Here is a 24317-nt window from a genome sequence, read left to right on the forward strand (position 1 = left end):
GACAGCAGCAGGAAGAGGAGATAGGGTTCTCAGAGTCCAAGCCCGGTACCTTGGTTGTCTAGTGTGTTATGAGCCAGGTTGAGAGAGTGAATCACAGAGGCTGGATTCTCCGACAGCGCCGATGCCATCTTCTGCGGGAAATCCCTGGAGACAACGTTGAAAAGGAAAAATTGAATTCTCTGGAAAATTGCTAATTCAATACTGGTCTCAAAGACTGAATAAATCCATCATGACTGTTCCCTAATTTACCATAGTGCACTTTATAAAGGCCCACAATTTCACCTAAAATTTTACTCAGGCTGAAGTTTTGGGAGGTCAAATATAAAGAAAATGTATCTCCAATGTGCCTGTGCTACTTTTAAGAAATTACAATAAGTATGTACTTAGCAATTAGTTGTTTTTGTGTACCAAAAGCTGATGCTTAGACATTTTGAATTAAATAATAAATTTGCTGGCTAAAGTTCTTGTATACCAGTTTTCTTCTAGAAACTCTCAGCAGTTTTATTCACCATTCTCATAAACCTATTTCCAGTTGAAGCAAGAATTAGAGGAAAAGGCTCTGCACTCAGCATCAAACTGCAGACAGACTAAGTCAGTTGGTGAACACGGTGCATTTAACTGCTAAAGAGTCAAATATTTCCCTCTGGAGAGATACAAGTAGGCATTAGACATTAGACTCGCCAACGTTGATTCGTGTCTGCTGGTTGCCAACACATTTGCACAGAATCGTCCACTAGCTGCAAAACATAGCCATAATACAGCAGCTGCCTTAAAGAACTCCTATTGGTATGTTTGAACATATAAAACTGCTCTGCTCTGGACTACACACCTAGATAACAGAAGGTTAATTCTCAGGATTAGTTCAACAGACAACTTAATATTGAAGACATTGCATTGAACACTGGCTTCCAAACATCTTAAATTCTTTAACTTTAGGTGAGAAACTTTCTACAGCAGTCTTCCGCTGTAGAATACGTAACATTCTGCATGGTGAAGATGAAAAACTCAAAACAACCACAAAGTGCAATGAGCAGTGAAGGACTTTCAAAGGTCAAGGAGCTCCTTTGTTGTGTTACTGAAGTGTTGCTAAAACATTGATGGGGACTGCAGGAAGTGTACCTACTGTTACGACCGACACTGTAAGTAATCTCACAAAAAACACATTGAAAAGGCAATTTACTGCTGTTCACAAAAGATGTGTTTGATTAGAATTGCTATTCACTGGAAGAAAACAAATCAACTGAAAGGTGTTCTGGTGTCAGCCTTTTTGTTAGGAAAAAACACACACACACACACACACACACACACACACAATTTGCTCACCTTTTCAATCACACATTTAAAATCACATCTCTGTACATTTCAGGGGGAGTATCTTACGGTATTATAATGTACTTAAGTTTACCATTTTCTTTTTGCTGTTGAAGGGTATTTTTGGTGATTTTGGTGATTGTAGAGAGCCCCTAACAAAGATTATCTTTTCAATTGAAAGTGATTGAATACAAGGATAAAAACTTCATTATGCTGCAGTAAATCATCTTGCCCCAAGGCAGCCAATTCATCTCAATTAATACTAAATGAGGACACTACTCTGCTAACTGATGCTAGCCATGCATGCAAGGTGAAACGTCCTCCCCGAAATTTCACTAATGTTTCAGTGGGGAAACAATAGGCCTGCCACAGGACGGACAGGCGGGAGGCTTTATTAGAGCTTTATTGGATGAAAGAGCGGAGGTTAAGAGAGGTGAGTGAGCGAGAGGTAAAGGCAGAGAGACAGAATTGGAAAGGTCAACAGAGGAGGGGACCAGCGTGGGAGGGTGAGGAGAAGTAGAGGGGGGACCAGCTAAGGTGAACAGGTGAGAAAAGAGGGGTGGAAGTGAGAAGAGAGGATACAAAAGAAGGAGAAAATGAGAGGGGAGAGAAACGACTTGAGAGAGTGAGAGGACAAAAGAGTAGAGGTGAGGTGCACGGAGAAGAAAAGGAGAGAAAATTAGATTTAACTGAGAGGGGTGTCAGACGGGGCTGATGATGATGTCAAGAAAGAGAACACCTACGATTTGAGTCCTGCATTCTCCAGAGTGAGCTCCTCCAGGCTGTTGGACTTGCTGACTGTGTGCAGAACCTGGTCCACCACCTCAGACCCCTGAAGACGAACACACAAACACAGGTCACCAGAGGTTTCCAGATCGAAAGGGAGAAGAATCTAGACGGAGAATTTTAACTCAGAGGAGTGCTGTGGCTTTCATTAACGACAAATCCCCAGATTATATTTCAAAAGAAACATCTAATTGTTTGGTCCCCAAAAGATAAAAGTTTGATTAAGATTAGATGAATCCATTTATTGCAAATTTATTGTAGTGCAAATCTGTATATTATGACAAAATCTCATTACTGTAGCATAAGTCTCTGGTTCAACCCTGGTTACTCTATTGCAGATCTGGCACAGTCAGGACAGTTTTATGAATGAGGTTGTGTATGGTATTGCCCTTGTGTGGATTCTAAATAACAGCTTTACAGACTAATACTAAAGTAGAAAACAACCATTCATTTTCAGAGATCTTTGAAGCACAACTAATTCAATAACCGTAAGCTTATCTGTTTAGGTCCTTCAGGTAATTCACCTTGGGCACTTATTCGAGTGCATATTATGAATATTTAATAAAGATGTCATGTAATGTTAAATAGATGCATAAAAGTATGCTCAAGGTAAACCTTGACTCAGCTTTCTCTTTCAGACTTGCTTTCTTCACTTGATTTTCAATGAGTGCATCTCTTCTCTCTGAACAGCATGCCATGGAGGCTTACACAGTATGCTTTATCTGCAAGATGTGCAGGTCCAGATCAATGGCAAACTGAGTCAGGATGACCTAGAAATTGTGAACCAGTCAGAGATCGTGTCAATCATCATTCCTTTTTGCACGTTATATAAACTGCCATCTGAATTCATGGACTATAAAGAGCAACCTTAAGAATGCATACAATAGATCTAAAATGTGGTGGATCTGCTTTTTGCAGTACTTCAAGTTTGTTTATTACTGAATATTTCCTATATAGTTAAGTGTAAATGAATGAAATAATAATTTAGATGTTTGTGAAAATCTTTGGACTGGTGCAGAAAGAGCAGGTAAACAAGCCGATTTAATAAAATCAATGCATTCTGCTAACACACCGGCTAGCAGAGAACACAAGGGGAGAAATGTTAAAAAGCAAATTGATCGGTAGTCTACATCTGGCAAGAAGGTTTATAAGGAAGTGAAAAAGACATTTAAAAAAAGAGATAGTTACTATTCGCATGTCTTTGCAGTATAGCTTGGTGAACCAGGTGTTGTACGCAATGGATGCCACGATCACTGCCAAGTCCCTGGAATGAAGAGACACACACACAAACACACGTTTATTAGAGGTAAAATTCAAACCTTTAAATTAGCAAACTCCATCTGCTCCAATCCACTTGATGTCACTGATCTATAAATTCACATTATCTCGGGCCAAACTTTTTTCTTTGCCCGCCGTTTGATAACAAGCAGTTTATCATTGTGGCAGGAAGAACACCATGGGCAGGGCTGCTTTCTAAAAGATGACTGATACTGCAGCCCCGCTGAGGAGCAGAAGCAGGGAATGAAGAAAAAGAGAGAGAGATGTAAAGATCGATGGCTGGGTCAGTGGATTATTCAATAAAGCCACAGTTTGATCCCAGCGACAGACCTCAAACACTGCCATATCCAGTCCTGTGCACACAGATACAGAGCCTCTGTATGTGTGTGTTTGGGAGGGAGCAGAGGAAAGAAGAGTGAAAGAGAGAGAGTTTTAGAATCCTCCAAGGCCCAACTAAAGCCATGCTGCTGCTACACCTGCTATTCATCATCTGACAAACAAGCAGCAACACAGAGAGAGGAGAGGCACAGAGAAAGAACAAATCCAGAGAGGACGGCAGGATGATAGAGAGAGCTGGGAAAATACAAAGTGAAAGAAAAGAGAGAGGAGGAACGAGGGTAATCTAGCCAAGGAGAGCCCTGTTGCCAGTAACTGCAATAGCCAGGACATTACAGTTTATCTCAGAGGAGTAAAATGGCCACAGGCTGTGTTCCTTTTTCATTACAATGCCAGCCATTAGACCAGTCCACTCTGACTAACACAGCTGAGTCGGCGTGTGTCTGTAAGCAGATGATGCACACGTCGAGATTCATCATCAACACCGGCTGATTCGTGTTTTGACAGCAGGACATGTAATTGACCTCTATGATGTCTCACTCAGTCATGCAGTGTGTTGGAGTGTTTGTCAACTTGTACTGTACATGTGGACATGACGGCGCAGCAGGTCAATCGCCTGCTGTTTACTGTCTTCACAGGGATCAATTCAGGCGAAGAACGGGGACATAAAGATAAGATTAAGGTTTAGTTCAGATAGATAAAAACAGAATTCCCTCTGCAGGAATCACAGGCAGGGGAGCGGACTGAAAGGTTAACAGTCATTAAATGTACGGCTTTGGGGAAAATACAAATCAATATCAACATGGACACTCCAGATTCGCTTGTTCTTTCACGCACAAACAGAAAATATTCAGGTCAGCGGTCTACGCCCTCAGGCTCATTTTCAGATTCTACTACTTTTCCTACTATGGAGAGAATAAAGTATGAAAAACAGGATCACCAGTTTGAGTGTTGTTGTCGAAGGACCGCCCCTTCCTTCAACAGTCACATGCCTGCTGGGACATTTTTGCTAAACTAGCCAAAAAGTGTAATAAAATATAAGTTCAGCATTAAGTTTCAAGGTCTGTTAAAGAGTTGCTTTTACTTGTGGACTTGCTATTGATTTTGGGAAACTTAAATTACTTTTGTAAGTGTCTTGGTCACAGGTTTTTATCAGTTAGGGTTGTGTCCAAGGTTAAGATCATAATTAGATTCAGTTTTCGGTAAGGGCAAAGGTTATGGTGGAACTGGAGTTTACAAAATAGATGACATAGATGGTAGTAAAGTAATAGATATAAAGCACAAATTCCCTACTTTTGTTTTGTTTTGAATGGACTTAGGTTGTTAACTAGTGCAAACAAAACAGACAGTTTACAATTTTGATGCTGAATTTTTCAAGTGTTTTCTTGCTGAGTTAGGTGAGAAGATTGGCCCCACTCATGTTACCATACTGATATGACAGTGGTAGCAATCTTCTAATGTAACTTTCAAATTATTCCTTTAAGCTGTGTCATCATCAGGGTTCAGGGTGATGCAAATGTTGGTCACCTCTGCGCATTATTAATCATGATTAGTAAAGCCTAAAATGACTGAGTAGCACTTAAAGAAGAAGAAGAAAAAAATAAGCGAGCACTGAAAACACCCTGTGGAACTGTGCTTTTGATCTTCTTAGATTTAACCAAAAACAGAGCTGATATTAAGTTTGTCCTGAGGTGGTTATGGGCTCACTCAAATCAAAATCTGAGTGGTAGAATTTAAAGGCAACAAGTAAAATTTATTTATTACAGTGGCTAGTGGACAAAACTGAGGAACTATTATGAAATGTAAGCAGAAGACAGGGTTTATCCTCTGGGGAGCAAAAATGTACCCAGTGAATGTCATAATGACATACAATCATTCGTAGTGATTGAGGTTAGCAGGGGGTCGCATTCATATTCATCCAAGGGGGGATTGAATATTACAGCACTTAATTAGAATCTCCTAGTTGTTAAGAAATGAGATATTTTACCTGATTGATAACACTAAAGGTCAAAGAGCAAAGACCATAAATATTTATGATGAACACCACAGCAATGTGACTGATGTGGAAGTGTGACAAACCAATCATTATCTTCATGTAAAAAAAATCCTGGATCTAAGGCATATGAAAGTGCTTCACTGAAATAAATCACCATCACAGAGTGCACTCTGTTCTAAACAGGAATAAGGTCCTGCAATTGTGACAGGTGAGGCAGATGGTAGCAGTGTAGTTATGCACTTGAGGTCCTACTTCAGTAACAGAATGAACTAAATCAGTCAGAAAGTCAGACAACAGTTGGATCCTGCATCTGGACTGGAGTGTCTTAGTATGTGTGTAAGCACATAGAGGATTGCCAAGAGGGGAGCCGGCAAGTTATCGAGGCAACAAAGCGTAACCATTCTTCTCTTTCTCACACAAACACATGAAATAAACAAATGTACACAAGCACAAAATCTCTGCCTTAAATTCACACACTTCCCCCTTCTGTGACATCATGTCACCCTGCAGCGGCCAGACAGAACCAACAGTGACAGGCAGAGTCTGAGAGCCTGCAAGTGACTCAGCTGAGGAAAATGAATGGGGAGAAAATAGAGGAAGTGGATGACAAGAGGATGAGACAGGGCCAGAGAAAAAGGTGTCCGCTTTCAGTCAACAGGAATAAGCAGAGACGTCCGTTCGGGCGGACAGCAGTCAGCAGAAAAAGCAGCGGCACATCGCTCTTGGTGACGGCGGATGCGCTCTATCAGAGCAGATGGAGGGAATAGAAATGTGGAAAGAAGGGAGGAAGAGTGAGAACAATAGTAGTCTACCACAAATAGCTTCAGGCTAAAAAGATCCTTAGCTTTTGGTTATTTGAAAACTTTGAATATTTCCCTGCATTGTTTTTGTGATTCTGATTGTACTTTTGGCAAATCTTTATCTCCTGAGAGTCAATTTCATACAGCCTAAGTGAGCACTGGATTGTGGGCTCAAACAATAAGTTAAAGAAATCTCTTAAAATAAGCACGGGCAAGCAGTCTCCTCTTTATCACACAGTATATAAAGACAAATGAGGAAAAACAACAGCAATGCAGTGATTCTGGCTCTCAATATGAAAGATATTAACATATTCATGAGCTGCTGCCACAATCATGTTTCTATGAATGGCTTTTTGATTTAGCATCAGAGTAAGGCTCCACTCCTATGATGAGATATGCATTTTTTTAGGCTCAACGTTTCCTCTTCAGGCAAGTGTTGTTGCTATAAAAGAAAGCAGAATCCATAGCCTCGTTTTTTTTTTTTTTAAGGACAAGACATTCCTCAAACAAAGGACTAGTCAGGTAGTTTGAATTCTCCATTTGCCGTCAAATCTTTTTATGATGTTCAGCGCTTGGGTACGCGCTTCCTCGATATGTCTGAGAAAGGAAACAGGAGATACCAGAAGGAAGACACAGGAGAACACACATGGCAGCTTACAGCTCTTTCAGAGGCCAAGATTCTGCCACTGACAAGTATATCAATCCCCTTCTGTATGATCTACCACACGTCTAACAACACCTAAGACAAGGAAAGGAAGCAAAGTGAGTACAGCAGCGAATACAAGACTTATGCACTCAACATTTTATCAAGGGAGGGTCTAGTTAGACAAATAGCCACTGTAACATCAAATAAGATGAGTAGTGACAGTGGATGAGACATACCGTACCGTCTGGGAAACATTTCTTTTTACAGGACACAATAATGCCGAATGAAAAGTCTTCCAGAACTACAGTGCAGTCAGAAACTATTATGACAAAGATATGTTCTCATTATTTTGGGTCTGTACTCCAGAGAAACTGAATTCACGCAAAAAAATAACGGTGATGTTTAAGAGCTGGATTTCAGCTTCAGCTACAGTGACTTCCGTTGTGGTTGACTTGGTGACCTGTGACAAATGTGTAATGACCACTTTATTATATCTGGGAATGTAATACTGATTTCATGATAAAATTACACAGGTACCTCGTGATCTTTCATATGCAAGGTGTGTATGTGTTTGAAAAGATGTGTTTTTATAGTGATAGATTTTCACTTACAGAGTTCAAAACGCTGTTCTTGCTTAATAATGTATTGGGTTTCCTTGACATGTCCACAAACAAAATGCCGAAACTGTGCAGACTGCGCAGTGTACACACACACACTAGAGTCAAGTAGACCAGTTTACAGTTTTCCAGAGAATGATTTCTCTGAATTCATTCATTCATTCATCAGCATAGACTGAATAATAATGGTAGAGTATTTGGGGATTTCTGTTCACATGAAGTGGCATCTTTTAATCCAGAGAGTAATATTAGAGAACTGTACCACTGACTCATGCAAAAGACAAAGAACAGTTTTACACACTCTGATTACACTTAGAAAGCAACTTGGCCAATAGCTTATTTCATTTCAAGACGTTTGTGCTCATTAAACAATGTGGATATGTCTTAGTAATGCAATTCAAGGACATGTAGAACTATTTCTGCTTCTACAGAAAAAACCTGTGCAACTGAAATGAATGACTGGCTTTGACATTATAAAGCTATTTTCTGTGTTATTTTGTTTGATTTCATCATAGTCTGTTTGGGGCGGCACAGTGGCGTGATGGTTAGCACTGATGCCTCACAGCAAGAAGGTTCTGGGTTTGAATTCATGGGCAGACTGGGTCCTTTCTGTGTGGAGTTTGCATGTTCTCCCTGTGTCTGCATGGGTTCTCTCCGGGTACTCCGGCTCGTTAGGTTCACTGGTGATTCTAAACTGGCCATAGGTTTGTATGTGAGTGTGAATGGTTGCAACAGACTGGGGACCTGTCCAGGGCTCTAGCCTGATGACAGCTGGGATAGGCTCCAGCCCTCCCGCGACCCTTCACAGGACAAGCGGTTACAGAAAATGAATGAATGAATAATCTGTTTGGAAGCTATGTAAGTATGATGTGACATTTAATCCCATTTTACTTAAAAGTGGTTGTATGTCTCTTTAAGTTAATCGGGAAACACACGCTTTCTAAAAATTAAACGTAGGCAGTTACTGTATATGTACATTGGGCTAACCCATGGAATGGTTTTGACTGGCAATGTAATTTACTTTATTTTCACTTTCTTCAGACCAGACAGAAAAGTAAATAATAGCCCTGAAAAAAAAAACAAAAGGTGGCTGCAGCACAGTTCTGGCAGAGCTTCACAGAGAGTATGCCAAATGTCTGGCCGATGTCCGTGGGTTACAGACATCAGCCAGACATTGACTGCAGTAGAACTGACAAATATTCATTATAATGAGTTTCCATTAACTTGTCCAATTACTTTCTCATTCCAAAATGTCCCCTCGTCCAGATGTAAACACGTACAAATTAATGTTGAAAGTCGGCACTGTAACCTCATTTCACATTTGAAATCCAATGTGCTTGAGTACAGAGCCAACACTGGCTGCACTATATAGCGCAGTAGTCTAAGTTTGGCACAAGTTAATTGAGTTTTTCCAAATAGTTCAATTTGCACACTATAATGAGCCGGGGTGGGGTTAGGATGTGTGTAAACTATGTCACCTGCTGTCAAGATGGCTGAAATCCAACAAGTTGAACTCCCTGTTGTCCTGAGAGTGGTAGATTGTGTCAACATCCTACAACAGAAAGCAAGGAAGACACAAAGCAGGAAAAAACAAACATGACATTAACATAAAAATAAATCTATATCTCCAACTGTGCAAAAGATAGTATTTGCCGAAAGTTAAAAAAAAAACAACAACAAACAAGAGGTGGTTCTGTACAACAAGCTACTCACCCACTGCACTTCTTCCTTGCAGCCAATTCCGTTGTAGTCACAAAGAGCGGCATAGGTCTCAGAAAAACCTCCTGAATATGACAAGAAGACAACAAATCAATCCAAGCCAGACCATAACAGATCAGAAAAGGCAAGGTCAGAATAAAGAAGGGGCGAGGACGTATGAGAGGGTGCAGGCTAAAGATCAAAGAGGAAAGAATGACACTGAGAAAGTCGGCTCAGAGAGATTAGCTGTAAATATTGAGGTGAGATGAAAGTACAGCACCATGAAAGAGCTCTTCTTGTAGATTAACAGGGTTACCAGCAGAAAGTGAGCGCATTCGCTACCTCTGGTCTTCTGACCCACTTAAGGTCGAGTCTTCAGAATGACTTATGTGAGTCAGTGGGTGGATGGACTCTGACTTGTCTGAATGCGTGCACGATGTCGTCAGAAGGGTAGCAGACTCACCACAGGTTTTCTGAGGCTCTAATGACGATTCAGAGCTTGGAGAAAACTTGTGACTCCCATCGGGCAAGTCTCCCTCTGCTCGACAGATAGGAGGACTGAAAGAAAGAGACGAAAAGGTTTCTACTTGTAGCGAATGCTACCAGCTCTGCAGATCTGCGCCTGTCCCTAATGCCAACATGCTCACAATGACAATACAATCATGCTGATGCTAAGCAGATGTAATGCTTAAAATGTTCAGCCATCAGGTGTAGGAGGACAGCTGAATCCTGGGCTGGAGGGCTGCGTCTCCTATGTTGAGCCATGCATTTGCGAAGGTGTTTTATTTTGTTTCCTCAATGTATAAGTCCACACACTCCTCACTCCACTGAACTGCATAAACTACATACTGCAGCAATGTCGAAGCTCTAAAAGAGCAACGTATTTTACGCCGCTCTGTGCAGTACATTGGGGAAACAATATAACACCCTTGCAAATGAATGGCTCAACAAAGGAGAGCGAGCTCGTCTGGCCCTGATTCAGCAGTCCTCCCACACCTGAAAGACAAGAGACACTCAAAAACACTTGAGGAAAATAACGTACACATTTTAAACAGGTGGTGTGAGAGAGGATGTCAAATTGGAAAATCCTTCTCTGAAAAGTGGAGATGGACTGAGCTATAATTTGCCATCAGTTTACAACACAGTCTCATAATCTCTGGGGGGCAAAAGGTTTCAGCCCTGTTCACCCCTTCAGACTGGAGCCTGTGGCCATTGACTGGCCATTCATCACTGATTGGGGCAAGAAAACAGGATCAATACAAATTCTTCCAATTACAGGTAAGTATACTTATAGGCCCTAGTCATGCGAGTTTTAGGTGGGCACCACCCACAGATGTTCCTAATAAATCCCCATCAGTCTTTCAGAACTCATTTAGACAAGTCCCGTTGCCTTTGCTTCAGCTTTACTTTTTGGCGAAAAATCTGATACTTGCCACATACCTGGAAGAAACTGGTCCCTAAAGCCAAGCTTTGGGCATATAATCAAAATGTTTAATAGTTGTCTCAAATCCACAAATTAGTCTCATAGTGTTGCTAGAGGAAAAGTAAACAATTCTCAGACATTACAATTGATCCTCTGGGCCCCATGGATATGGTAATCTATCCAAAAGTTGTTGAGACATTTTAGTAAAAACCCATAAAGCCATTCTAGAATATTGTTCTCACCATGTCTTTGGTCTGCAAGGACACAATTTAGGATTATTGATAAGTGGTGTTGTTATCAGAAGGCATCTGGTGTCAGTTACAGGTTAGGGTAAAAGTGGATAGTAAATATTGTACTTCCTCTGCTGCTACAGTGCCCTCAAGCAAGGCACTGGACTCCTAGCCATTTAAGAGCCCATGAGACTTAACAATGGAACTCAGCTGCTCTCAAGTGCGAATGATTGAGTGAGTACAACCCCACCCATCCCATTTCTCTGCAAGCACTCTTCCTGCAAACAAGAACATAAATAAAAACACATGGTCAGACTACTTCCTGTTAAATGAAAGCACCAACCGGGTATTTGTCGTACACATTCAGGGCTAAAATGATCCTGTGCCCAATAAACGAAGCACAGCTGCTTAGAATTTTTTAAAATGGTAACACCTTATTTTCACTGCCAAGATGCAGCATGGTTGTTTTTCATTGATTATTACGGCTCCAGTCAGAACTAAGATGTAATGTGAACGTGTGCAGTCTCCAAACTGCTTACTACACTGCCTCAGTAGAGCATAAACAACATGTAACTGTGAAAATTGGATCCCTGGGATGCTCCCCGCTGCATATAAGAGGCACATTCCTCAGTTACTGGTGTTCTCTTCCAAAATTTTCTTAAACAGAAAAGAGTAGCAGAAAGCAGAAAAGACTGGGATCACGGAGTAAATACTTTGTTCATACATAATACTGTGCTGTACCTGCTTTGGCTTCTTGACAGGATTACGCCGTTATACTGTTGAATTCAACACACACCATCCTTAATCCCATTTGTCAACAAAATCACACACAACACCTAACCACATCCGTGACCTTAATCCCTACCTTATCTCTACAATCATCCCCATCCGCCTCTAGAGCATGAGTGTAAGCGCATGTTGTCTTGATACTATCTGCATTGTTACTTCAATACAGCGGCACCAATCAGTTACAAGGCTGCACAATCAAACCCATAACAACATCCCTCCCTCCACTCTCTCCTCTCTCTTTAGATGTTCTCACTGGAGGCAAGCACCTACCATGGGCCTAAAGGAAAAGAGCCATTTTGAAACACGATATAGTGCAGAGATAGTCATGTGCAGGTCAACAGTCGGAGCACAGTCAATCCCATTCCTCTTAGAAGTTGTAGATGTGACCCAAGAGAGAGGGAAATGTACCCACTACTTTCTTTGCATGCTTAAACATTCAAGTGATCATGGGACAAAACTTCCCACACTTGAATGCACCTCTATCCAGACTTCTCTTTAACGTTGTCTTGTGTGCTTTACTTTTTAAAAAGTGCAGAGAACATTCAGTGCCCACTTTTGGATTTTCGGCTGTGAAAGAAAGGCTTTTTGACTGGAGGATTGAATCTACTGTAGATTTCCATCAGTGACTGTGTGTTCTGCTACTCACTGCCTCCATTACAAAAACTGATTTTGGAAGGAAAAAAGAACACAATGCCTTCAGGTAACAACCTACTCAGTGTCAGCTGGCTGATTTAATCCCAGTGATTGCTGAGTGTTAAAGTCTACTGAGACACGGAAATGGGTTGGATGCAACTAACAGCAAGACCAGAATGAATTTGGCCGTTGGAAAGGAAAGCGGCCCCCGAAGTGAAGCTGCCAACTTGCCAACGCACAGTAGAGTGCTGTTAACGTTGGCCAACTTGTCTTCATTCCTCAACACATACAACACAAAAACAGACCCATTTCTTTGCTTGAAGCAGGGATGTTTTGCGACGCTTACGCATAAATTGAGTTGTTGAAGACTCGGGAGAGGGCGTAGTTGATGTGGTTGACCACGTGATCCAGCTGGTCCTGGGACTGCAGTCTCAGTGAGTAGGTAGTCTTGTCTGTATCGATGACAACCTAAATACAGATATGTCAGTTTTTTCTACAGGAATACTTTACAACGATATGAAGCGTCGAATGGCAGGAAACACTGCCTCACCTGGTGTTCTGGGTAGGTGTTCATCGCTCTGATTTCCAAAAAGTTGAAGGTGACCTCCATCTGAAAATGACAAGCAAACATCACTGTCTATAATCACACAGACAAATGACTCATTCATTCATTCATTCATCTTCTGTACCCGCTTATTTCTGTTAAGGGTCGCGGGGCAGACAAATGACTCATTAAGGAGAAATTACTTCTTCTTTCAACCTGGGTCTTATCTTCTTGGTTTTTGTCATCATTTCTGTTTGATCAAAATACCATTGTACTAACTGAAGTCCCTGCTGACATTTGAGAACAGGCAGTAATAGCATACGTTTTAAGCAAAGGGCAAGGCAGCTAAACTTAAGAGGAAACATTTATTCACTTGTGCATGCAACCGTGCAATGACAGAGTATTAAAAACACAGCAAATCTAGTTTCAACTGTTGACTTGGTGGTTTCCAGTCAACAGCAACGATGGGCTACCGTAGGCAACAACATATGAGAGACATCTGATCAAATTTAGGTACATCTATGAGGGAATCTGTTAATCTGTTGCATGTGGTGATGATAATGTTTAGCAACCTGATGCTGGCCACATTAATGCTACCACCACCAGCCTCCAGAAACTGACTTGTATGACCCTGGCCAACATGGAGAAGGTAATGCAGTTTCTGTGACAAAGAAGAATAATTTAATCCTTTTGGGTAAGCTAACTAAATGGTACACTGCTTTGTTTCTGGTGTGTACAATGTTACCATGACTAAAGAAATATGGCAAAAACAGAACAAATAATCCTTCAGTAATGAATATAAATTTAAATGCATCCAAATAGTTCTTGAGCAAATAGTTTTTCATTTTCAAAAATCTTTATTTAATATTTACCGACTGTAAATTAGATTATATGAAAAGACGCTCCTCTCCAGTCCAAAGGGATACATATTTGAAGCAAAAGGACCGATACTGGGAGCAGGAAGTAACTCAGAATCCTGACGCTGTCAAAAGGCAACTAAATCCACCTACTAGCGCCACTAAAAAATATTAACTTGTTGAGCCTTACTCAATAAGTAAGAGTTCAAAACTTCCTGTATCAGTGTATTCAAAAATGAGAGTGGCACTGCTCTGATCACCCACTTCTTGCTAAGAAGGCTAATATTTCCCAAACTGTCAAACTACTTCTCTAACTTTATGCTACCTGACACATCATCTTCACTGCTATCATTCTATAACATCACCACCACAGTCGTCGTTATCTCTTTTTTCCTGCTCTGAAGAGTCTTCTACTTTCTTTTTTTTTTTTTTCTTTGTCACATCTCTTATGAATCACCATGAGATCAAGGCTGGCGAGTGAAAGCCATAAAATTCCACTGAGAGCGAGGGAACATTTACCTTGGTGGGCACTTTGACAGCAAAGAGATACAGTCTCCATGTTGCCAGGACCTGAGGGGAAGAACACATTTATTTTTCTGTCACAGAGCAGGAAATGCAAAATGCAAATGGCAGCAAAAATAGCACAGCGCAAACACGCCATAAAAAGAGCAAATCATCTCTGCAGTTGATCCAAATGGCTCGTAAGTCTTGCTAAGCACTCTAAACATTAGCTAGCTAATGATGATAGCTTGTGTGTGAAAGAAATATAATGGTGAGATTGCAAGTCACGTGACAGTCCAATTTATGATATGGCGTTGATGGAAATAAGTAGCACTTATTCAACTAATGCGTCATTGCACCATAGAGGAAACTACTGATTAGATAAGAAAGGAAGGAGACAGAGAAGATGGGTAGAGTAAGCAAAAAGAGGTGTAATTTGGTCAGAAGAAAGGCATTACCATTTAAAAGTGTCTGGGGTAAAGTAAGAGAGGGAAAATGTGAATATATTCACACCAGCCTATGCAATTAATCTCATTCATAATTCAAAAATCCTTAATTAGCATAGCCCATGCATGCAGTGTGCATCTCCATCCCTGCCTAGCTCTTTCTCTAACTCTGGCCACACTTTCTCTGTGCTCTTTTCCACACTTTCTCTGTGCTCTTTTCCAGTTCCATTTCAGCCTTGTCTATAATTCCTTCCCTTGCATCATGTCATTCCTCCGATTTCTCTCTTCATCTCCATGGAAATGTGCCCCCCCCATCTTCTCACTTAATCCCTAATCCCTCCATCTCCCTGTGAGCCACTGTGTCCTGTCTGGTTTGCCCCCGCCCCAAACACCTCACTCCATCCCCTCTTGCCCTCAGCCATCTCCTTTTCCTCCCTCCTCTCAATTCCCCTGTCTCCTTTCCCGTTTCAGTTTTTCTATTCTTTTTCTGCTCTGTCGCTTTCAATTCCTCAAGGCCTCTCTGTGCTGAATGGCTAATGGCGCCCTGCTGAGTGGCGGTGAGAGGAAGAAAGAAAATGAAACATACAAAGAGAGAAAGGGAGAAGAAGCAGTAGAAGTAGAGAGAGACATTAGATTTGCCTCCTGATAATAAAGTCTTCAGATTCTCCGCCACTATACTACAACAACTCCAGGATGCGCTGGCCTCACAGATGAGCCTTGTGTCTTAACTGTATAGACATCCATAACAGACTCCCACAGAGAGGAGACAGAGGACAGGGAAAGGAATGAAAAACTAACTGAAAAGTAGGAGACAGAGTGATACTCCCACCAAGAAAAAAGTCTCTGTACTGAGCTGGCAGAGGGGCCTTTGCAGAGCATTGTTTGTCCGATCCCAGCTCTGTGACAAGTTTGAAAACTCTCTTATATAAATCCATGGAGGAGTCAGGGACCTTGACGCACACAGAAGAAAACCTGAGGCGGTATTTACTGTATATAAACTATATACTGTATGTACTAGAAACTTGACGCCGCTAAAATAGCATAATTTGCATAAATTTAACCCCAACACGTGATTATCGCACACACGTTCTGTTTTTATGACCTCGGCCCAAACCCTAGAGATCAGGCAGTGATCAAAGCAGCGGTAATGAGGAAACACGATCTGAAGTACGGTCGTAGTAAATGATTTTACCCTGCGGAGGGCAGTAAAATGCAAGGTAGTGTCAAAACTGCCAAAAAAAAGTCTTTTGAACGGCAAGTTCACCTTCAAAGCCATGACAGATGCTTCTCTCAGCAAAGAACTTAGTTATCTGCATTTTCTGACGATATATATGGAGTTGTGTACTGATCCATGGGCCTGATCCATGTACACAATTTGCCTTGTCAAGCATCAACTATGGAAATCAGACGATTAATCATGATTAAATATTTGAATCTATTGACACCTCTAATGTATATATATTAGATATCATGAAAAAGTGAAAGTTGTGGGCATCATCTCCCCTCAAAAGCCCTGCTATCTGACAGAAGGTCTCCTCATGTAAACAGAGGCATCAATAATGCAGGTTCTCTGATGGGTGCCGATTTGATCCTCTGTTGCTGAACCAGGCCTTGTGCAAAGAATTTCTCCTGTCTTTGATATATCACTTACAGCATGTTGAGGTATCATTAGAGACAATCGATATCCCAGTTATTTTTTGCTTACTTGGATGGAGTGCTGCAGCCGTCAATGGAAAAAATCTGAGTGGTATTAATTCAATATATGAGGTATAGCATATCAGGGGTTGAACCACAGAATGGTGTTGCTGCAATTTCCCCCATTCAAACTTAAATGTCCCTTCACTACAACCTCCGTGCACCCAGCAGACCCCCATAAAATCAATGGCCAAAGACGTGCTCTTAGCAGGCATTAGATTTTATAAACCGTTTCAACATTTATTTTAGGATTTAGCCAAACTACAAAATGAACTTTTTTCTCTTACCATGTTTTTTTGGGAGTGAAAAGCCAATTTAATGTTGTTTTGATCTTTTTAATGTACTAAAAGACCAACAGAGAGATAGGCCTTTTAGTCAATTAACCTTCAAGTTAGCTTCCTCCATCATTTAACAGCCCAGCCAACTACATTGTGGCTAGAGAGCTACAGGATCAAGCAGAATATAATAGGCAATCATCAGAATTCCAACTTTAAAGGACGTCACATCAATATTTTAGTCACCTTAACCTGGACCTCCACACATTCAGAGCAGAGCGGCAGCTTGTCCTGTCAGTCTCCCCTTTTACAGCCCCGTTAATGTAAGTTATTAAGTGATTTCACAGACTGAGAGCTGTCATCAGGATCAATTTAAAAAATAACTGATAGCTTCTGTGTTACGTGACCTTGCAGTTAGTTTGTCATTTCCATAAGTGGAAAACCAATCCATTCTAAATGTACGGGAAAGTAGAGCAGCAATAGTCAACTAATCACTTAGTCAATCAAACTGATCCACATTCGAGAAGTATTTTGAGCAAAAACACTAAAAATATAGGACTGTTGGGTAAACATGGCACTTAAATACATCACCTAGGGTTCCCACAAATTGTGAAGGAGTTTACGAACAATTAAATGAGAAAATATCAGCCAAATGATGAGAAAATTAACTGTTGCAGCCTTTATATATTTTATCATTCTGACCTTTAGTATCACAGTAACTTAATTACTAAAATGACAATTTAGTTTGGTTTTAAAGACAGAGACAAACTTTAAGTAACTTTAGGGGATAATGGTGAAATGAGAGCACTCTATTGTTAATCTATGACATCTTTATTCTTATTCAGTTATGTGCATAAAATGACATCCAATGTAAACTCAACACTTATATAACTTTCACATGATGTAGTATTCTCACACTCACTGGATGAAGAGTATTGTTTATTGGCCTCCTTGAAAACTATTTTGAGAACTATTTTGTCCCTTTTAACCACGTCCTACACAAATCTGGCACCACACACACTGAAGATAAATGAGTTGTTTGAGGTAACAAGATATTTGACTCATTCTGAAGCATAAGGACAAATTAAACAGAAATTAATATTAATAGATACAAACAGCCAGGACCTGAAATTTTTCACCCTAATGTGATATTCTGGGAACTCTCTCCTCTGCGGATCAATCCAACATCCTAAAAGCTGCGTAAAGATTCGTGTTCCACTCAGGAAATCCTCTGAGATGAGATGGTCAACCTTTTTGATCTGGTCAGCCGAGCAGACAGCAGGTAGCAATCCGGAAAGGTGACAAGGAAGCGGCGAGAGAGGAGGACTGGAATGTGGAGATGATGGGATGGGGGGTACAGAGGTGCCCTTGCTGTGATGGCAGAGTGTCAGGAGCTCTAGTTCAAAGAGTGAGCCAGCCGGCCGGCTCCTGTAGCAGGCTGCGAGGGCAGGGTGGGAGTTGTGTCATACAGAAGGAGAGCATGTACAGTACGTGCACAAAAAACAACAAATGTGTCTCGCTCTCCATCTGTGTGCGTTTGCGCGCACACGCCACACAGAGGGCAGAGGGCGGGGGCTTATATTAATCATAAGCTGTCAGGCTCTGGGTCTTGCACTTCAAACGAGATGGTGCAAATCAAAGCGTGTCTCAGAGTCGTGTGTGTGTGTGCGCGTGCATTGCAGCGTTGCCTCTGAGGGCACAAGCGGAGGATCAGTGCCAGATTTGGACGCCTGCGGTATTTCTGGCTCAGCCACAAGGGCATTTTAAACACGCGTGCACACGCAAACTCACACCAGCGCACCAAATCAGAAACATTCCTATACAGGCATTTGCATAAATCCAGCAATCTAGCACAGTACACACTCCTTTTTGACTCTCACGCACGTATAATGATGCACAATAGCTAGCTAAGCTGGCTTTGGACTACACTTGTCTCTCCCTGTCTCTCCCTGTCTCTCTCTCTCTCTCTCACACACACTCACAGCAACCATCAGTCAAGTGAACTCAGCATCATAAGAACACAGCACTGCATTCAGTCAATCTGTCAGCTTACGTGCACGTGCGCAAGTGACAGAGGGTTTGAAAGCACAGATGCCCCCGGTCCTGCTTCAGAAGTGGACTTTTGAGTGGTAGAAAGAGGGAGAAAGAGATGGAGAGAAATGAAGTCAAATGATAGGAAGGAAATGCAAAGCTCCAAAACACTTCTTGTTCTAGATTCTTTCAAAAAACACAGAGCCCTGCGTCAAAGAGATCGCAAGCGACACCGTGAAAGCGAGAAAAAAAAGGAAAAAAGAGGCAGATAATGGGAGGAGGTTGCAGGGCTGTAATAAAGATGGGAATAAGTAATAAATGTGTAAGGGGAGAAATAGGGGCCGAAGTGCTGTAGCGTTTGAGTGAATAAGGTGAGAGAAAGAAATGGGAGGGGAAAATTAAAAATGAGAGCAAATGTGAGAATGTGGGATGAGATAGAGACATGCAGCCAGTGTGCGTAAGGGCAAATGATGAGAGAAGAGAGGGAAGAAGAGTGGTGGATGCAGGCGCATGAAGATAATGAGGGAGCAAAGAGAAAACTACTGAACAGAGATAGATAAAATAGAAGGAGAGATACTCAAGCTTTTTTTCAGCCCTGACAATACGCACGCAAACTCATTCACATTTCCTCTCCTTCTCATGGGGAGGAGAGAAGGTCAGCAGTCACACTTCATAGTCTCTCCGCCATAGGCTACCAACACGTGTTATGATTATCAAAAGAAAGCTCAGTCCTAATTACAGCACGGAGCGCTGCCACGCGCCGTCAGATGGTAAATCTAGATACTTGGAGAGAAAATTACTCCAAACTGACAATCTCTCAGGAAAAAGCCATAAAGAGAGAGCCACAGATGATGCAGATGTTCGCCATTACACAAGCATATTATGTATCGTTGGGAGACTCAAAGAAAATAAGATTCCCCCGCTAGCACAGACTGACTGTGCTTTACTGCTTTGTACTCCGCTTTCTTTCATAACCCAACACAGAGTTGGATTTTCTGTGTGCAACAAAGAGTCATCTGCAAGGCCCAGTTTCACTATGTGAAAGCGAAGGTCTCTTGCTTTTGACTTTGTTTACAGCTACACATGTTTTTTTTTGTAGCATCAAATACAAGTACTTCAGCATTGGCTCAAATATGTTCTCAGTGATAATATATTTACTGTCCTGAACCACATACAGTCCGTTCTGGACTGGGACTTTCAAGTGGAAAACATTCTACCTCCAGAGTTCTTCTTTCTGGTTTTATTGTAGAGTATTGGTGAATGCATAAATGCCACGATTAAATAGCCTTCGGAAATCTTCCTGGCTGTTTTGGAGGAGTTCTGTTACTTGGCATACTGTATTTCTGTCTGCACTAGAGCCCGACCGATATATCGGCCGGCCGATATTATCGGCCGATATTAGGCATTTTCAAAACTATCAGTATCGGCATTTATAATGGCCGATAAATGAATATTTCAAAAATAAAATAAAAACGAAACACCCTTCAACCATGTCATGAGTGTTGGCGTTATATAGTTTAGTTTGTCCACCAGAGGGCACTCTACACCGTCCCTGTTGGCAACACTCGTGTATAACTCGTGCTGATCCAGCCAGAGTCGGCAGAGAGAACCAGTTATCCGCGAGTAAGATCATCGGTGAAGTGTGTTCATGGTGAGTTGGTCACGAGACATACATTGCTTGAATAACAATTAAAAGAACATCCCCATCAGTTCTCTTAACTCAAATAAGCATGACAAAATTCGTGACTATCATGTCCAGTTTTGCTGCTGTTAAATAAGCCGAGAGTGAAGCGGAATTAGCTAATTACGTTACGTTGTTACAGTGTAGTTGACTGACTGTCCTTTTAACTTTTGACAATGTAACTGAAGTATTTCTTTAATAGCGTGACAGTTATATCAATGAGACGTATCATCTCTCCTTGGCCTGTTATATTGAAAATGTATGTTTTACAATTTGCAGTATGACGTTAGTGGCATTAGCTAGCTTTGTGGTTAGCTAGTCTATGATGAGCCATAATTTAGCAATGGATATCAGTGGAAGACCGCTAACGTTAACATTAATGAGCTTGGAAACCACAACGAACTTATTCTGCCTAAATAAAGTACTGTAATGATTACTGTATTTATAACTAGCATATCTCTAGTTACAGTCCCTGCATTGTAAAATGTAAGTTAGACTTGCGAGGAGTGAACATATAGAGAAAAAGTATCAAACGTAGCTTGTGCATAAAAGTTAGCTTTTCTTTTACACGTGTGTGAAATCCAATGACGCCGAGTGTGCGTTGCAGACTGTCGTTCAGCCGCAGCATTAACGAGTCACATAATGGATTTAGATCGCTAAATAGTAGGTTTTAGAAGGCAGGCAGCAACTGATGATTGAAAATGGTTTGATGTAGCTTGATGGAAAGAATTTAAAAAGTGCAGGTAAAGGGATGCATTTTCATATTATTTTAGTTAAAACTCATAAATAACTACAAATAACTAATGTTAGGGAAATCAGTTAATGTTTTGTTGCGCGTTTCTGAAAAAAAAAAATTATCGGCCGATATATCGGTTTTTAAAACCAACAAATATTTGTATCGGTATCGGCCTTCAAAATCCTTTATCGGTCGGGCTCTAGTCTGCACCCACAAGTTCAACATGCTGTCACATTCTATGGGAGGTGTCTGAAGGTATTCTGGGAAGTGATGCAAATCAGTAAAACACTTTGAGGCTGGAGCAGCTGAAATAGGTTCAATGAACAAGTAAATTACTAGAGTCTGGTAACAGTCCATTTGGATTTCATTATGGGGCGTGTTTCAACCAATATAGAAAAAATAATACCTCTGTCTGCAATGGGATAGCCCTACAACTAATCAGAATTATTTAGTTGCAAATATATTCAGCTCACCGCCATACAGATGACATGCATGACTACACAGCAATGCTCAACAGCACCACATAAAGCCAACCCAAATGATATGATTGGCCCGGCAGATCATTGCTGGAGCATAATCAGTTCCCAGCGGAGAGATTCCAGACCAACTTTCCAGCACAAAAAAAATGTAGGCAGAGACGTTTGTTTGTCTTTGCCTGCTAGTAAATTACAGCACTTGTTCAATGCAAAGGATTTCATCTTAAACGGCCCTGAGATCTGTCTTCAAGTAAATAACCCTGCAGACGCAGATCTAACCAGAGAATACCTACTATCAGGTGAGCTAGGAATTCACTCAAAAGTGAATTATCACAAACATACGCTTATTAATGTGTCTTTCTGTCATACTGTGCTCAGTGAAGTTGTTAAAGACGCTCATTAAAACAATGTTTAACTAATGTAGTTTAGCAGGTCACAATGCGTGTTAGCATTATAGCACACAACCGCTAAAACCTAAGCAATGTGGCTCCTTTTCATAAGCCACATACTGTACGGAATTTGTGAAGAGCTACCCACTTTGTCACATGTCCCGTGCCCACAGAACACACAGTGCCACTGAGCAAATCAGTGGGGTGCCACTTTGGCAGTGGTCTGGTATGAGAATTCTAACGTGTAACAGGCTTGGATCTGTCAATACATAATAACCTCAGGGTCTCAACAAGTCATTTAAAAGCAAGTCGGCAATGAGGTTTATGTTGGACAGAACACTGACAAACAGCAACTGCAAATTGAGATAAATAACCAAGACACACGCAAGAACATTGAACAAGCTAATTAATGGAGATAATGTTTAAAACAAAAAAAACAAAACACAAAATCTTAAAACAACAAATAAAGAGAACTGTGTTAAGTGAGATTCATAAAGTTGTTTTAGAACACAAAGAAAGAAGGAATCTCAGAAAATATAGACAATGATGGTTAACTGCTAACTTGAGGCAGACCTTACTGCTACAAATACAAAGTCGGATCAATTTAATTTACAGAACGTGGAATTAAAAGCAGGGTTTAACTGGGCAGGTATGCTACAGTAAGCAGTACCAGTATTTCTAAAATGTATCCTTTAGCATACTGGGACGAATAACACAAATCTGTTTCAGGAGACATTCAGTTCATATAGGGAAGATGGTCTTATTCCATGCAATGGCGTGGACAGAGGAAGCAATAGTTCAGAGCATCTGTCCAGTTTGTGGTGACACTTTCAGAACTAATTACGTTTTTTTTTAATTAAACTTAGAACAATGTAAATTAAAATCCTGCCACTTACATTTTTTTTTTTTTTAAATACAGTACATGCCCCTAGTCATGTTCTACGCCCATTAATGACAAAGCAGTTTTACAATCAGTTACAAAAACTAAAACACTACTATGGCATACAAAGCTAATAATGAATTATTGCCAAATAATGTGATTTTGTTGTATTGTAAGCAAAACATTTCCAATGAACATGTTGTACTTACAGCATTGGCAGTAATGGATTAACAACAGACGGATTGAGCACAAAACAGAGAACAGACAGCAGTTAAAGCACTGAGAGCACTGTCAGGCCTGATAGCTGATTGATTTAAAAAGTAGATAGATTTAAAACAGAGAAAAGCTACACAAAAGCAAAGCCATATGCAAGATGTGAAACTAGAGGTAAACTATTGTGGAAACACCACAAATCTCTGGAGCCAATGAGCAGTGATACAGTGCCCAAAGAAAAGCAATAGAAAATGCAAAACAACTTCACTGATCACTCAGGAGGTGCAACGGATGCCCAAAGGGTATCTGAAATACTTCCAGAAAAAGAAAGAAAGAAAACAAACAAACAAACAAAAAATGTTTCATGCTGACATGCAATAAGAGTTATTCTTTTCCATTCACTGTGCTTGTCTCTAAAATAAAGATTGCATCGTACTTCAGAAAACTAGAGATTGCTGAAAGCGTAAAGTTACTGTTGGGGATTATTTCTCCTGTTCTGTTCTGTAACCAGAAACGCAAAATATATACTGTATTTTCTTCAGTTGTTTCATTTGGGGTTGGTCCATTGAAGAATGAATCAGTTTTATGTATGAATGATTTATGCACAATAAAGGAATTTTTAAAGGGGAATGCTGACAGTAAACAGTCGTTTTATATTGCCTCCACCAATTTCATAAATTGAAAACATCACCCACATCGACATACCCAGTAAGCACAGCCAAATCTTTAAATGCCACACTAACTCAACCTATGAACACAGTCCTACTTGAGTCTATGAATGAGTGGGACCTCTATGTAACTGCAGAAGTGGGAATAAGCACCCAAGTGTGTTCAGGACTGTCAAATAGTGGCACTCTCAGCCAGTAATGGGCCCATTATTAGGGAGGAGCGAGGAGACCGCAGAGTCAACAGAGGATAAAACGGAGCGACCGATCAGGATAAATAAGTGGCGGAAGAGCCAAATCGTCAACTGGGGCGTCTCAAGACATCACAGACTTCCTTCCCCCTCTCTCCCCTCTCTCCTTCGTTCATTCCCTCTCCTCCAGAGGG

The 24317-nt window shown here is 40.9% G+C and overlaps 1 protein-coding gene across 1 annotated transcript in view; it reads right to left on the reverse strand.

Annotated features, from left to right (window-relative positions):
• carmil3 (capping protein regulator and myosin 1 linker 3) overlaps nt 1-24317 on the reverse strand; it is a 75976-nt gene that overhangs the window by 45087 nt on the left and 6572 nt on the right. The window contains exons 3-11 of the mRNA XM_084546860.1: nt 14464-14514; nt 13094-13153; nt 12890-13011; nt 9932-10026; nt 9484-9554; nt 9249-9322; nt 3286-3361; nt 2055-2143; nt 50-144 (exon numbers count right to left, since the gene is read on the reverse strand). Of these exons, the coding sequence (XP_084402986.1) occupies nt 50-144; nt 2055-2143; nt 3286-3361; nt 9249-9322; nt 9484-9554; nt 9932-10026; nt 12890-13011; nt 13094-13153; nt 14464-14514 (733 nt within the window). The remainder of the gene's footprint in view (nt 1-49; nt 145-2054; nt 2144-3285; nt 3362-9248; nt 9323-9483; nt 9555-9931; nt 10027-12889; nt 13012-13093; nt 13154-14463; nt 14515-24317) is intronic.

This window comes from Chelon labrosus, assembly GCF_963514085.1.
Source record: "Chelon labrosus genome assembly, chromosome: 6".
Lineage (NCBI taxonomy): Eukaryota > Metazoa > Chordata > Actinopteri > Mugiliformes > Mugilidae > Chelon > Chelon labrosus.